This window comes from Microcaecilia unicolor, chromosome 8 (genome assembly GCF_901765095.1).
Source record: "Microcaecilia unicolor chromosome 8, aMicUni1.1, whole genome shotgun sequence".
Taxonomy (NCBI): domain Eukaryota; kingdom Metazoa; phylum Chordata; class Amphibia; order Gymnophiona; family Siphonopidae; genus Microcaecilia; species Microcaecilia unicolor.
Window position 1 is genome coordinate 247320878 of NC_044038.1, and position 15673 is coordinate 247336550.

Below are 15673 nucleotides of genomic sequence, written 5' to 3' on the forward strand. Positions count from 1 at the left end.
ATTTCAGTGTAGATAGGATGAAGGTACTAGATTTAGAAAGTAAAATATTTAAATATTTCTGATGTGTTAAGAAAATTCACTATTACTCTTCCCTTTATAGATCAAATTTGTACCACTCTCATCCCGTTGAGTAATAAATTCATAGTTTGTGATTTAAAAATATCAAAACATCTAAACTGCAATATATCTAATTTTATCCTGGCCCCAGAATAACTGCACTGGTGATCATTTTAAAGAGATGGGTGGAGGAAATTGAGAAAGCATTTTTGAATGTGATAAAGAATTGCTTTTTTAGACTCTGACAGATTCGTTCCATTCGTCCACTTCTTGATCCACCAGCATTGAACACCCTCGTACATTCTTTTGTAATAAGCAGATTAGACTATTGTAGTTCACTGTATCAGGGTCTTAAAACTACTGATATCAGACGTTTACAAATATTTCAGACCACCGCTATCAAATTAATCACTGGAAAAAAGAAATGTGACCATATTACCCCTCTCTTAAAAACTGCCCATTGGCTTCCTTTACCTCACCACATTATATACAAGACTAGCCGTTGAGCCCGTGAAAACGGGCTACTTTTGGAATGGGGGGGGGGGTTCTGAGCCCCCCCCCCCCCCCCGGAGTCGCTGCCGCCGCCTCTCCACCTGGCCCGAGCAGCACTGTGAACTTACATCAGCACGCAGCAGCAGGCACATCAGCAAAGCTGCCGTCGGGGCGGGCTTCCTTCTCTGCCTGTGTCCCGCCCTCATGTGACGTAACGTCGGCGAGGGCAGGACAAAGGCACAGAAGGAAGGCCGACGGCAGCTTTGCTGATGTGCCTGCTGCTGCGTGGTGATGTAAGTTCACAGTGCTCGGGCCAAATGGAGGGGCGGCGGCGAGAGGGAAGTCTCTACTGCGCATTTGCGAGTGAGTACAGTCACTTGCCATTTATATGTTTGATTCTATTGTTAGTTTACAAGACCCATATATCCGGTGAATCATAGTGTATCTATTGTTTATTAATCTCTTATACTAATCAGAGATCCCTTCAATCGTCTTCTCAAAACTTGCTCGTGATACCATCCTTTCGGGAAATTATACATGAAAACACTAGGAAAGCAATCTTTTCAGTTCAAGCACGAGAACACTGGAATAAATTGCCACAATCTCTTTATCACACTTCATTTCAAATATTTGTCCAAACTTAAGACTTTTTTTCAGATGCATACACCTAATTTTCCATTTATTTGTTCTCGAAGATTAAACACAATTGACCACACAGGGTTTTTAAAGCATTTAGAAACATAGAAACATGACAGCAGATAAAGGCCATATGACCCATCCAGTCTGCCCATCCTCTGTAATTCTTCCTGTTCCTAAGCGATCCTACATGCTTATCCCATGCCTTTTAAAATTCTGGAACAGTCCACCGGGAGGCCATTCCACGCCTCCACCACCCTTTCTGTGAAATAGTACTTCCTTAGGTTACTCCTAAGCCTATTCCCTGTTAACTTTGTCATATGCCCCCTCACTTCCCTCCCCCTCTTCCCTTTCCTCCTATCCTATCAATACTGTACTTCTGCCCCCTTCCCTTCTTGTGTCTTGCCCCGTTATTTCTTATTTATGATGTTTTACTCCCCTCTGTTTACTTTTTAATATGGTTACAGACTCTGAAAGCCGCCCAGCCATATACTTGATGGGATAGGAAATACTAAATAAACCTGAAACCTGAATGAGACATCTATATAGAGGAAAGCTGGAAAATGTAGACAGTTTCCGCTATGCACCTTTAAAAAAATAATAATTTTAGTTTATTAAAGTCACTTAAAAAAATCCAAAATAAGCACTCAAAACTATAGAATATAACAGTGACCAATTTTGATTTAACACATTATCCCCCAATCCCTGCACCCCCACCACACACACTAATACAACCACCCTTCCTGTCACAGAATAAGATACCGTCTCAACCTGAGTCAACTGCATTTTTTCTTCACAATGACCCAGATCACAAGACAGCCAAAGCACACACAACAACCCCCCCCCCCCCCCACTCCTCTCTCCCCCCCCCCTCAAAAAACATCTCCCCTAGGATAATATAGTCTGGATTATGGATTCATAGTAACATAGTGGATGATGGCAGAAAAAGACCTGCACGGTCCATCCAGTCTGCCCAACAAGATAAACTCAGTAATGAACTCTAGACACAATGCGGTAAGGAGTCCCAAAACGAAAACCAAATCTGCTGAAATTGTCACCAGGTCCTTTTGTTACCCAAGTGCTCTATTTTCAAAAGGTAGAAAAGCTCTTTCTTCCAAATCATCACTGACGGTATCTCCTATTGTCGCCAATGAAGCAAAAGACATTTCTGACCTACAAAAAAGGCCTTATGTAACAGTAAATTGGGCCCTTTACACAATCCCAAGGAGACAAAGTTAGAAAATAGTAAAACTTTAGCTCACATAGGGATGTGCTTACCAATAATAGGCCAGAAAAAATTCAAAATGTTCTTCCAAAAAGAATGAAGTTGCTCACAGGTACAAAACATATGTACCAAAGATGCAGGAGTATCCTCACATTGAGCCATTTAAGATGTTTAATCAACAATCTCAGTCCAACGCCTGTAACATACTTCTCCGGAAGCAATTCCACATTGAGGCCAGATGCTCATGAATCCACTGCATTCTCGCTCAAGGAGTCTCATCCAGTGTTGATACATAATGCTTAATTTGGCTATATTGAAACCATTCCGTTGAATGCATATAGCCCCCTTGCTGGAGCTCTTCAAAAGGTTTAATGGTGCCATCCTCAGTCATCAAGTCTCAAATATAAAGCAATCCCTTACAGTCCATTGTTTCAGATACAGTGTTGAGAAATGAGGGTTCAAATCCCTATTTCCCCACAATGGGAGCAACATGGTAGACAAAGGAGAAAGGTTCAGTTGCTTACACATGCACCTTGACATATAGATCTCAATAGAGGGTGTGCTTGTATGAAGGAAATAAAGTAGGTGAATTGGGTCCACCAGCTGCCTTTCTGACACCAATGGGGTGACATGAGTAGTGCCTTTAATCCAGTCCACCAGATGACGCATAATACATGCCACATTATATCTCCGCAAATCTGGTAATGCTAGTCCAACCGACTGAAAGACAGGGACAATTGTGTCAACAAAAGTCTTGGTTTCTTGTTATTCCAAAGGAAATTCGTTAAATATTTTGTAAAGGTCTTCACGTAATAAGTAGAGAAAGTTTGCAAAACATATAGCCATCATGGAAAGAGAAGCATTTTATAGAGTGCAATCTGACCCTGTAAAGTCAAAGGTAATGAGGACCACAATTGTAAAACATCAACTGATTTCTTGAGTAGCACATCAAACAAAAAGCATATGATCAGTAAAGGCCATACATTTTACACATTCCTGACCCACCTGCAAAACCTGAACCTCCAAATTTCCCTGAATTGCTATTAACAGGGGCTCCAAAGCAAGGACAAACAGAAGGGGAAAGGGATGATAGAGGGCACCCCTGCCAAGTACCCCTAGTCAATGGAAAGAAATTAGATAAAGTATTATTTAGAAAAACTGCTGACAATGGACTAGTGTATAAAATTATCATATCCACAAAGGGACCCCCCCAATCCCATATTTGTCTAATAGTAAAACCAATCCCAGTTGACTCAATCAAAGGCATTTTGGGCATCCAAGCTTACTATCAATGCAGGAACATTTCTGGTGGGTACAATGACCCGTTTGCTATGCACCTTTTAATTAGGAGTAAAATAAATTAGAAAAACTCAAATTTGGTACATGTTCACTATTGCTCATTTTCAAAGCAGATGGATGTCTCAGCATGTCTCCCCCCCCCCCCCCCCCCCCAAAAAAAAAAAAAAAAAGTCCATCTGCCCAAAAAGTCCAAATAATGATTTTGAAACAGTAAAAGTTGGACATACTACACTGCAGTGCATCTAAATAGCAAAGGGCGTATTGTGGGTGTGTTTTGGGCACGACTAGGGAGAGCCCCAAATTAGGACGTCAAACAGGAAGAAATGTTTAAAACATTTTTATTTAGACCAGGGAACAAAAAGTTAATTAAGGGAGCAGGAATAGAAAGAGTTTGACATTGAGATGACCCAATATTCACCGTAACTGAAGAAATGACTTCCTGTGAACCTAAGCTGCCAGAAGATGCAACAACCTCCTGAACAGGAGTGTTGAACATTCCTTGCTGAATTGTAGGTTGTGGGAGCGGAGTAGGACCCTCCCCTCCCCCCCCGCCCACAGTGAAAGAGAAGTGTCTAAAATGAGTGGAGTACTCAGGGTTACAGATGGTAAAATAGCCAGTGCAGCTTGCAGATGTAAATCCTTGGGTCCTTTAACCACAATGGGAAGTGGAGCATTCTTCTTTACACCCCTACGCTTCCCCATAATAGGAGCGAAGCAGAGTGCCATCCTCCACGCTCCTCAGATGCTGTGAAGGGGTGGGACCTGCTCCTTCGGAACAGGACGCTCTTTAATGATGACAAAAGGGGCCTCATTCTGATGTCATCGGGCCAGGCGTCTAAGCCACTGCCAGCAGTAAACATGAGTCCTCAGGGAAACTGTGGGACAAGACGCTTTTTAAGGATGACAAGAGGCCTCACTCTGATGTCAGCGGTGGCCAGGCATCCACTCCACTGCCAGCGGAAAACACAGGTCCTCCAAGCATCTCTCCATTATGGGCATTCTGAACACAACAGCAAGTAAGTCTGAAGAGTAACCTGGTGGTCAGTGCAGAGGACTGTAAATCAGGACACCCAGGTTCAAATCCCACTTTAACTCTTTGTTTACCTTTAAATTGTGAGCTGTCCAGAAACAGAGATTTCCTCAGCAACCCTCCAGACCGGTCAAGACGCTTGGGTTATGCATGCCTACCAGCAGAGGGAGACTGAGAACACTAACTTCAAACTGAGTACATATAACCTGTGCTAGCCCTCTATCTCCAGTATTTTCTCAGTCTCAGCAGAGGGTAGACATGCAGCCTGTGCAGCTTGTCCGGTCTGGTAGGAGTTAGGTTCCGTTTTGTGAGACTAGTTAATTTTTCCTGATTTTCTGGGGATAAGTTGGTGAAAGAACAGTTACTCCCTGTGCCTGGAACGCTGTAGTGTGCAAGGGGTTGGTAGGTCCGGTGGGGCCTGCCATTGTCCCCTCTGGGGTGTCACACCCGGGTGGCCGGGTCCCTCCCCCCGACTGGCTCTCCCGTTTTGGCCAGCGTTGTGCCTCGGCTGCAGTGTTAATCCTGCAGCCTTGAGTGCCATTCAGATTATAGCAGCAGGGCTCAAATAAAGTTGAAAAAAAAAAAAAAAAAAACACCTCGTGTGGAGAGCTGCAGGAGCTGCACTCCGGTGTCTCCGGAGTTGTTCAGCCGGCCTGGGAGAGCTGAGTCAGTAATCTAGCGCCGGTGAGTGTTGTTTTGCTGTCTTTTAACTTCGCCGGTTGTAATCAGCTGTTTTGTTGTTAGGCGCGAGTATGTCGGGGAAGTTACTTCGTTGCCGGCTGTGCGCGCGTCGGGGTGTTGACGCGGCTGGCGGTCCCTGCCGGTTTTGTGGAGAGCCCAAGGCCCCATCCCTCGCGCCACCGGTGTTAGCTGCGGAGGGCCCTGCTGCGGGTTCGCAGGGGAGTTGTGCAGCTCAGGTTGGCGCTTCAGCGGCGGTCCCGATTTTGGCGGGAACCGCCGCCATCTTGGATTCGGGTCTTTTGGGCGCTGAGACGGTCGTGGGGCCGCAGCCTCTCCCGATTTCGAGTCCCGCTGGGGGGGAGGCTTCAGGCAGCATGGGGTTCCCTCCAGAGTTTGTTTGGAGTTTGTTTCAGGCTTGGAAGGCGGGCCCATCGGGTGCGGAGTCCCTTAGCCCTAGGTTGGGGGGGGCTGCCGCTAAAAGACCACGGGTGGAGTGCTCTGAAGATGTAGAGGTCTTTTCTCCTCCGGATTCTGAGGGCGATTTTAGCCCCCTGGAAGAGGAGGAGGGGTCGGTGGCAGGGCAGGATGGGGACCTGTCTTTGCCTGGGGAAGACCCCTCAGTGGTTAGGATTTTTCACAGGGATGAATTATCGGATCTCATTGAGCAGGTGTCTGCCACTTTAAGGTTTGATCCTGCGGCAGCTCCCATTGGGGATGGGAAGCAGGTGGATCCATTGGTCAAGGGGATCAGGCGGGTCTCTCGCTCTTTCCCTATGAATGCGGACTTGAGAGATATGATCACGCAGGAGTGGCATTCGCCGGAGGCTCAGTGTAAGGTGGCTCGAGCTATGACCAAACTCTATCCTCTTCCTCAGGAGGACAGAGAGTCTCTCAGGCCCCCGACTGTGGATGCCGTGGTTACGGCAGTGACTAAGGCTGCTGCTATTCCTGTGGATGGGGGGGCCGCGTTGCGGGATCCCCAGGATAGGAAATTGGAGACCTTCCTAAAGCGGAGTTTTGATCTGTCTGCCTTGGCGCTACAAGCGTCTGTTTGTGGAGGTCTAGTGGCTCGGGCTTGTTTTCGCTGGGCTGAGAGGCTCCTGGATAGCCCGCAGGCTGATAGGGCTTCTCTGGTTCAAGATCTGGCCAAGTTGGAGATGGGGTCGTCGTTCTTGGCGGATGCGCTGTACGATTTGTTGAGGGCCTCGGCTAAGAACATGACCTTTGCGGTGGCGGCTCGGCGGGCCCTGTGGTTACGGGGCTGGGTGGCCGATGCCGCCTCCAAGACTAAACTTTGTTCCCTTCCTTTTAGAGGCTCCTTGCTTTTCGGGGAGGAATTGGATAAGTTGGTGAAGGGTCTTGGTGATGCTAAGGCCCCTCGGCTTCCTGAGCTTCGTCCCAAGGTGTCTAAGGGGGCAGCAGGGCGGGGGCGTTTTCAGGAGGCTCGGCGGTATCGGCCCAGTAGGTCTTCTGGGGGGACTAGGGGTCGGTTTTTCCAGAGAACCCAGTCCTTTCGAGGTGGCCGTCGCGGGGGGCGAGGCGCCTCTTCGGGAGCGTCCAGTACGTCCCGGGTGTCTCAATGATGGTTTGGGGACCCAGCCTCTGGTTCGCGTGGGGGCTCGCTTACGCTTGTTTTACCAGAGGTGGGTCCAGATCACGTCAGACCAGTGGGTACTGCAGATAGTGCGAGACGGGTACGCCCTAGAATTCGACAGTCCCCTCTCCGATTTCTTTCTCGTGTCTCCCTGTCATTCAAGATGCAAGGCAAGAGCAGTACGGGCCACTCTGTCGCGTCTAATCGGTTTAGGGGCGGTGGTTCCTGTCCCCAGGTTAGAAAGAGGTACGGGCTGTTACTCCATTTACTTCGTGGTGCCCAAGAAGGAAGAGGGTGCCTTCCGGCCCATTTTAGACCTCAAGAAGGTCAATGCGGCCCTAAAGGTTCCCTCCTTTCGGATGGAGACATTACGCTCAGTTATTGTAGCGGTGCAAGAAGGAGAGTTTCTGACGTCTCTAGACCTGACAGAGGCTTACTTACACATTCCCATTCTAGAGGCGCACCAGCGTTTTCTTCGCTTTGTGGTCTTAGGGAGGCATTTTCAGTTTTGTGCGCTGCCATTCGGCCTGGCGACGGCGCCTCGCACCTTCTCCAAGGTGATGGTGGTGGTGGCGGCGGCGCTGCGCTTGCAGGGTATTTTGGTTCATCCGTATCTGGACGACTGGTTGATTCGGGCCAAATCAAGGTCAGAGAGCGAGGAGGCCACCGGCCGGGTGGTGACCTTTTTACAGTCGCTCGGTTGGGTGGTCAATCTGGCAAAGTGTCACCTGGTGCCTTCCCAGTCTCTGGAGTATCTGGGAGTTCGCTTCGACACGAAGAAGGGCCGGGTGTTTTTGACAGCTCCTCGCATCTCCAAGCTGCAGGGGCAGATCCGGCGGCTCCGAGCGCAGAGAGCGCCTTCGGCTCGGGCGTATCTTCAGGTGTTGGGTCTGATGGCAGCAACAATAGAGGTGGTTCCTTGGGCCAGGGCCCATATGAGAGAATTACAGAGAGCTTTGTTGTCTCGTTGGTCCCCTCAGTCTCAGGACCTGGAGGAGAGTTTTCCTCTGTCGGGGGTTGCCCGTCGCAGCCTTCGCTGGTGGCTCCACTCTCCGAATCTGGCGAAGGGCATGCCGCTGGACTCTCCCAATTGGACGGTGCTGACCACGGATGCGAGTCTCTCGGGCTGGGGAGCGCATTGCCTGGGTCAGGTAGCCCAGGGACGTTGGACGTTGGAGGAAGCATCTTGGTCCATCAATCGCCTGGAGACTCGAGCAATTCGGTTGGCTCTTCGGTCCTTTCACAGTCTGTTAGAAGGCAAGGCAGTCAGGGTGCTTTCCGACAATGCCACGGCCATCGCATATGTAAATCGGCAGGGGGGAACGAAGAGCCAAGCGTTAGCTGTGGAGGCGGCGGAGTTAATGTTGTGGGCAGAAGCTCATCTTCAGGGTCTCTCGGCGGGCCACGTGGCAGGGGTGGACAACGTGAGCGCGGATTTTCTAAGCAGGCACACGTTAGACCCCGGGGAGTGGTCCCTCCATCCCTCAGTGTTCAATCGACTGGTGTTGGAATGGGGTTGGCCGGTGCTGGATCTCATGGCATCGGCCGACAACGCTCAGGTCGCTCGCTTCTTCAGTCGTCGAAGAGATCCTCGGGCCGAGGGCATCGACGCGCTAGTGCTCCCGTGGCCGACTCAACAGTTGCTCTATGTATTTCCGCCGTGGCCGCTGGTGGGCCGTGTGGTGCAGCGGATCGGGCGCCATGCAGGTCTAGTGGTTCTGATTGCGCCCAATTGGCCTCGGCGTCCATGGTACGGAGACCTGGTTCGGTTATTAGTGCAGGTGCCGATCCCGTTGGGGCCCAGGGTGAGATTGGTTCAGGGGCCGATCGAGATGGCCGACCCTGCTCCATTCTCGCTTACGGCCTGGCTCTTGAGAGGCTCAGATTGAGGAAGAAAGGTTTTTCGGCCAGGGTAATTGATACCATGTTGCGTTCTCGTAAGAAGTCTACTTCTTTGGCTTATGTGCGGGTGTGGCGCATTTTTGAGAACTGGTGTCAAGAGCGGGATTATGTTCCTCTACGTGTTTCGGTCGCGGAAGTTTTGGAGTTCCTGCAGGACGGTCTTGACAGGGGGCTCTCGCTCTCTTCCCTGAAAGTGAAGGTTTCAGCGTTGTCTTGTTTCCGTGGAAAGATTCAGGGGATTTCCTTGGCGGCTTCGCCGGACGTGGGGCGGTTCTTGAAAGCTGTCAAGTTGCTTCGGCCGCCTCGTCGGCCGACGGTCCCGCCTTGGGATTTGAATTTGGTCTTGGAGGCTCTGGTAGGCCCTCCGTTTGAACCGTTGGCTTCCATCTCGTGTAAAGATCTTACTTTAAAGACAGTGTTTCTGGTGGCCATTACTTCGGCGCGTAGAATTTCAGAGCTACAGGCTTTGTCTTGTAGAGAGCCTTTTCTCTCCTTGGCTAAGGAGAAAGTGACTTTGCGGACAGTTCCTTCGTTTGTTCCTAAGGTGGTATCCTCCTTTCATGTAAATCAGGTGATTTCGTTACCAGTGTTGGGGGATAGGTCGGGTGATCTCTCTCAACGTCATTTGGCTAAGTTGGATGTTCGACGCATTTTGCGGTCGTATTTGAGCAGAACGCAGGACTTCCGAGCGTCGGATCGTTTGTTCATTTTGTTTGGAGGTCCCAGAAAGGGGGAAGCGGCTTCCAAGGCTACTCTGGCTAGATGGTTGAAGGAGACTATTGCCTCGGCGTATTTGTTGAAGCGTCGGGCAGTTCCCTCGGTACTGAAGGCACACTCTACTCGGGGGGTAGCCGCCTCTTGGGCGGAAAGTAGTTTTATTCCTCCGCAGGACATTTGTAAGGCGGCGGCGTGGTCGTCCATTCATTCTTTTGTAAAGCATTATAGGATTGATGTGCAGGCAAAAGAGGATGCTCGGTTTGGAGCGGCTGTGTTGTCTTCTGCTTTTAGTGGGTCCCACCCTTAATGTGTCTACTGCTTTGGTACTTCCCAAGCGTCTTGACCGGTCTGGAGGGTTGCTGAGGAAGGTGAAATTAGGCCTTACCTGCTAATTTTCTTTCCTCTAGACCCTCCAGACCGGTCAAGAGCCCACCCTGTCTCTTATCAGAAGTATTTTGCAGCCGTGTCAATTATCAGAAGTATTTTTTCAGCCGTGTCAATTATCAGAAGTATTTTGAGCCGTGTTCTGCTATGTCTGTTCATTTTATATTCAGTTTGGTCGGAGAACTTTCTTTGACTCTAATAATTTGCAGAGTGGGACGCCTGGGCGTTTCATCTGTTTAAGCACACTGTTGATGTTTAACTATTAGTTTTCCAGGTACAGGGGTTTTATTAGTTCAGAGTTACTGTTACAGGGATTTGTTTCTCTGCTTTGCTAAGTGGATACTGGAGATAGAGGGCTAGCACAGGTTATATGTACTCAGTTTGAAGTTAGTGTTCTCAGTCTCCCTCTGCTGGTAGGCATGCATAACCCAAGCGTCTTGACCGGTCTGGAGGGTCTAGAGGAAAGAAAATTAGCAGGTAAGGCCTAATTTCACCATTCCTACTGCACCTAAAGACACCTTGAAGCCTGAGGGCTTTAAAGGTGATGTCTCTGGAGGTCTCACCCTTTAAAATAACAGAATTGCAGTGGTATATGAACATGTGTGCCCTGGATTAAGGTCTACTGCACTGACCATTAAGCTGCCCCTCTGCTCTGCAGGGATGTTTTTGTAGCCATTCTTGTATAAACGTTGCCAGACAGACCTCCTTGTCCATTGTTTTTTGGTGTTTATTTATTTTGGAAAATGACTGTTCACTTTGGACTTTTTTTTTTCTCACATATTTTTGAACAGGAAACCGTAACGTTTTTCCTTTTCGAAAATGGCTGTGGGATGGGTGGGGAGGTTTTTTGGGGGATGTTTTGTGCTGCATTTGTTTTGACGGGGGGAGGGTGGGGTTGCATTTCAATGTCATTTCAAAAATGCCCCTCCACGGGGCCCTTTTCTAAAATGTGGTAAAAATCGCCAAGCCTTTTAATAAAATATTGGTGGGTGTTCCCAGCATCTGCCCATGCAAGTTAGGTTTGTTTGGGTTTTTTTTTTTCCCCAAGTCTTTATTCCTTAGCATCCAGACCAGTCTAGAACCAGTGGATGTTGTTTGTTGACCAGCAGATGGAAACAGAGACACAAACAGTTCTGGTGATTGGTCCCTTAAGGGCACTGTGCAGCCTTAGAATGCTCAGTATTTTTCACCATCAGATGGTCACACACTGTGCAGCTTCTGAGCCCAGTTGGGTTTTGTTGAGCGCTGGGGGACCTTTCTACAAGGTTTGAGCTCCTTGAGGATTTGAAGAAGCGTATCTGGAGCAGGGTGTAATTCAGAGGTCTCCAAGCTCCCCACCCCAGTTCCCCCTGTCACACCCGTCTTTCCATCTTGTTACGAAGGAAACAGGCTACTGTATGAGGAGAGAGTTTTGGTGGTTTTTTGGACCTCCAAATCCCTTTTTCTCCCCCTGTCCCCTGGAAGGGGTTTTTACCAGGGTTGAGGTGCAGCTGAAGTATTGGTAGGATGTCTTTTCTTAGACATGGAAAACCGTGCAAGCACAGGGAATCCAGCTTGGATGTTGTTTCTACACAGAACCCACTGAGTCTGTTCCCCTTCTTCTCCACCTTTGACTGTAATAAGGCATATTATCACTACTGTATTCACCTTTGTGCATGGAGTTCTAGAATTCCAGAATTCAATGGTGAGCAGATCTGTGACATAAGTATTTTTACTCACATAATATTGATTATTACTAATATTCTATAGCATTGCCATTACAGTTAGTATTAATACTGTTTGCAGAATGTGCAAGAGTAACTCTTGAATTTACCTTTTCTTCCCTTAAATATTTTCCCTCACTGATGTGCTGCAAGACATTGAAAAATTCCCTCAGACCAGATACAAGCCTGGTGTCGGTGATGATGGTAAACAATGAAATTGGAGTGAAACAACCCATTAATGAAATAGGTAAGAACCGTTGACAAATCAATATTTATTTATTATGATTTATTGACTTCCGTTTTTGAAGAAATTCACCCAAGGCGGCGCAGCGTTCAGCAAGAATAACCTGGATATAGAGGCAATAAGTGAAAAACCAACAAAGAAGTACCCTGTTCAAATATCAGTACATAATGTGCTTCGTCCCATGTCAACAAAACACAAATTAAAAAAAACCTTCATAGCACAGGAGTAAATGGAGGTAGAACATATAGACAGGTAAGAGGGTAACGGGAGTTTAGACAGAAAATAAGGGTGATTAACTTGAGGAAAACATGAAGTCATAAAAGGCCTGCTGTAGTTAGTACTTGTGTGTGTGCCTGGTTAGTTGCGTCTTCCATCAAACGTTGGGGAAATGACCAGGTTTTTGCTTGTTTCCTGAGGTAGAGATAGTGTTGCACTAGGTGAAGCCTTTCTGGAAGTGAATTCCAGAGTGTTGGGGCTATTCCAGGGGAGGCTCGATGGTGGGTGTCACATCATTTGATTTCCTTTGGGTATGGCGTAGTTGGGAATTTTCCTTCAGAGGACTTTAGCAACTTGGGAGATTCTGCTTTTCAAGTATTCTGATCCATTGTGAAGGATATGAACCTTCTGGCTGAGGATGTGAGGGATAAATGTGATACACCCCTTTCACCCTATCCCTTAAAGCTGTTTCAGTTCGCTGTTCCCATCCAGCTAACACTTCTTGAGTTAGGGGCCCTTTACAAAGGTGTGTAAAGGCCCACATGCGTGCAGCACACACCAAATCGGCATTAGTGCCCAGCTACCATGTGCCCCAGGCTGTAATTCTGGGTTAGGAATGGGTGAGGGTAGTTAGATAGCAAAGGGTGAGTGAGGAGTACTGAGGTGAGGAAGAATTACAGTGGTGGGTGGAAAGCAGTTAAAGGGCTGGGGATGGGCAATAGGTACCTATTAGTGCGAGGGATGTTGGTAGGTGGAGGGTGTCTTGGGGGCAGAGTTCTTCCAATTTAGCATCTTGGGCTAGAAAGGAAAGTTCTAATTTCTTTAATTCAGTAGGTATAAGTGTGAGTTAGATACTCGATAACTTTTTTTTAATCTCACCTTCTGATATAAAAAGGTGCCCAAACTACACTTCCAGCAGTACATACATGTGCTTCTAAGTGTGAATACCCTACAAAACAATTTTGAAATAGCCACAGTCCAGGTGAAGACATTACTGCACAAAATTATTCCTTGTATATGTAATACATATGTTTCATAGATCTGTGCTGTCTTTTGAATCCTCACTGCAGGCAACCTCTGCAGTTCACAGAAGATTTTCTTCCACACTGATGCTGCACAGGCAGTGGGAAAGATCCCGGTGAATGTGAATGAGATGAAGATTGACTTAATGAGTATCAGTGGCCATAAGATCTATGGACCAAAAGGTAACATGAGGAGGGGGCACAGTTAGAACAGTTTAGGAAGGTTAGCAAACAACCAGTTGCACGTTTTACATGTCTAAACTGCTCAGGATGCCACCCGATGGGCAGGAGGATCTCAGATGATAGATAAACTTAGAAGCTTTCATTTAGGAATTATATTTCCCCTGAGCTACCTGTAAGAAACAGAGCAAGCTCTGTGAAGTCTAGGCTCCTATACAGACTTGCCTTGACATTTTATCTGTGGAGTTGAAAATGTTGTTCAGTTTTTAACTTTCCTGCTGACTTTTCTTTCATCACCCTCTGGAAGAAATAGTATTCCTCCGTGGGGACAAAACACGATAACCATGTCTCATTAGAGAGCTGCCGAAGAGAGGGAAGTACAAATATAACAAATAATGATAATTTTAGCACTCTGGGATTACATCACAAACTTCCCAGTCATGCAATCCAAATTCAGAACAGTCCAAATTATAAACACTGAGAGTTATCAATAGAAATCAAACAAAATAAAACATGGAAAAGAAAATAAGATGATACCTTTTTTATTGGACATAACTTAATATATACTATCTGCTACCACATTTGCTTATTTCCAATCTGAGGAAGAAGGGCAACCTTCGAAAGCTAATCAAGAAATGTATTAAGTTATGTCCAATAAAAAAGGTATCATCTTATTTTCTTTTCCATGTTTTATTTTGTTTGATTTCTATTGATAACATTTAAGAGTGGACTAACACGGCTACCACACCTCTCTACTTAAACACTGAGAGGAAAGGACATAAGGCTGAGGTATTAGAAAAAAAATAGAAAAGCTGTTTTATTGAAGGTAATGGCAGCAAATAATGTAATCAGAGACAGTGCCCTTATGCAGAAATACCCAAAATGATGGTAAAGTACCCGAGTCAAGGTGGAATAAAGAACGCCAAATTCAAATGATAGAAAAACAGGACTTGGCCCCCAGAGTGCCCCCAATATAGCCGACTAACCAGTCTTTTTCAGCGTCATTAACTGGTCAAGTGCTGCTGAAAATGACCAGATAGCTGCAAACAAGCCAGTTAACCTGTTGGCGGCCATTCCCAGCTGGTTATTTCACCTTGAATGTCAGCCGGATTATCTCTAACTTGGTAATCATTGGATGACTTTCCCTCAAGATCTCCTCTTTGGTTCCAGTTATTCTGCAGTACAAAGCCCCCCCCCCCCCCCCCCCCCCCAGGTAAACTCGTACATCACTATTACAGAAAAGAAATATCAGACAGCTGGCCGAGGGAGCCAGTATACGCAGCCTGAAACCTACCTCTCATGTTGTACTTCCACAATTACAAGTAAGTACCAACAAGGAAAGGAAAGACATCAAAGATCAAGTAGCAAAAAACACCCACAGTATGATTGTATGTATGTATTTATGACATTTCTACCCTACATTTCCCATACAATTTTCAGTTCAATGTGACTAACAAGCTAAAAACATTACAAAATATGAAACAAAACACATAAACCCATACATATCAATAAGAAAAGTATCGTAAATATATAAAGAATTCAATAATAAAGCATAATGGGGAGAATGGAAGGGGCAGGTTAGGCACCAGGATCAACTGTTTACGGCCTGAGCCCTTAATGCCACCCATTGGTCTAGTGTGGTGACTGGTGATCGGTCGGCGTGCACCAACTGCCAATTAATGCTGGAAACACCACACATGATAGGAAATTAAAAAATAATTTGTCCCTGTGGTATGGCGCACGCCAAATCTGAAATTACTGCCGGGGGGGGGGGGGGGGGGTGTCTCGTTTTGGCACACACTGCATGGCCTACCACACGTTTGTAAAAGGTCCCCTAAAAGATTTAGTAACCATTGAGGACACCTGAGATTCAAAGGTTAAGTGCCGATCAATAACCCCTAAAATGTTGGATTCCAAAGGATAAGAAATACAGTCAATACTAAAATTATTGCAGGGATCATGATCAAACAGATTAGTTATCACTAAAAATTTAGTTTTCTCCCGATGTAATTTTAGCCTGACTTCAGGGGCCCAGAATTTCATTAAATCAAGGCTAGTTTTAATCCTATATAGAATTTCCTGGATGTCATCTTGAAAAGGGATGTAAATAGTGACATCATCCACGTAGATAAGAGGATGGAATCCCATTGACTCAAGTCTTCCCCCTAGTGGAGCCATCATGACATTAAATAATATTGGAGATAAAGTGAGCCTTGTGGCACACCACAATTTGGAGACCAAGGCAATGATAATGCGCCTGACTTTTTTTTTAGTTTCCAACAATTTTTATT

At 46.6% G+C, this 15673-nt stretch overlaps 1 protein-coding gene across 1 annotated transcript in view; it reads left to right on the forward strand.

Annotated features, from left to right (window-relative positions):
* Window positions 1-15673, forward strand: part of NFS1 (NFS1 cysteine desulfurase) — a 67391-nt gene that overhangs the window by 19328 nt on the left and 32390 nt on the right. The window contains exons 6-7 of the mRNA XM_030213539.1: window positions 11874-11967; window positions 13251-13385. Of these exons, the coding sequence (XP_030069399.1) occupies window positions 11874-11967; window positions 13251-13385 (229 nt within the window). The remainder of the gene's footprint in view (window positions 1-11873; window positions 11968-13250; window positions 13386-15673) is intronic.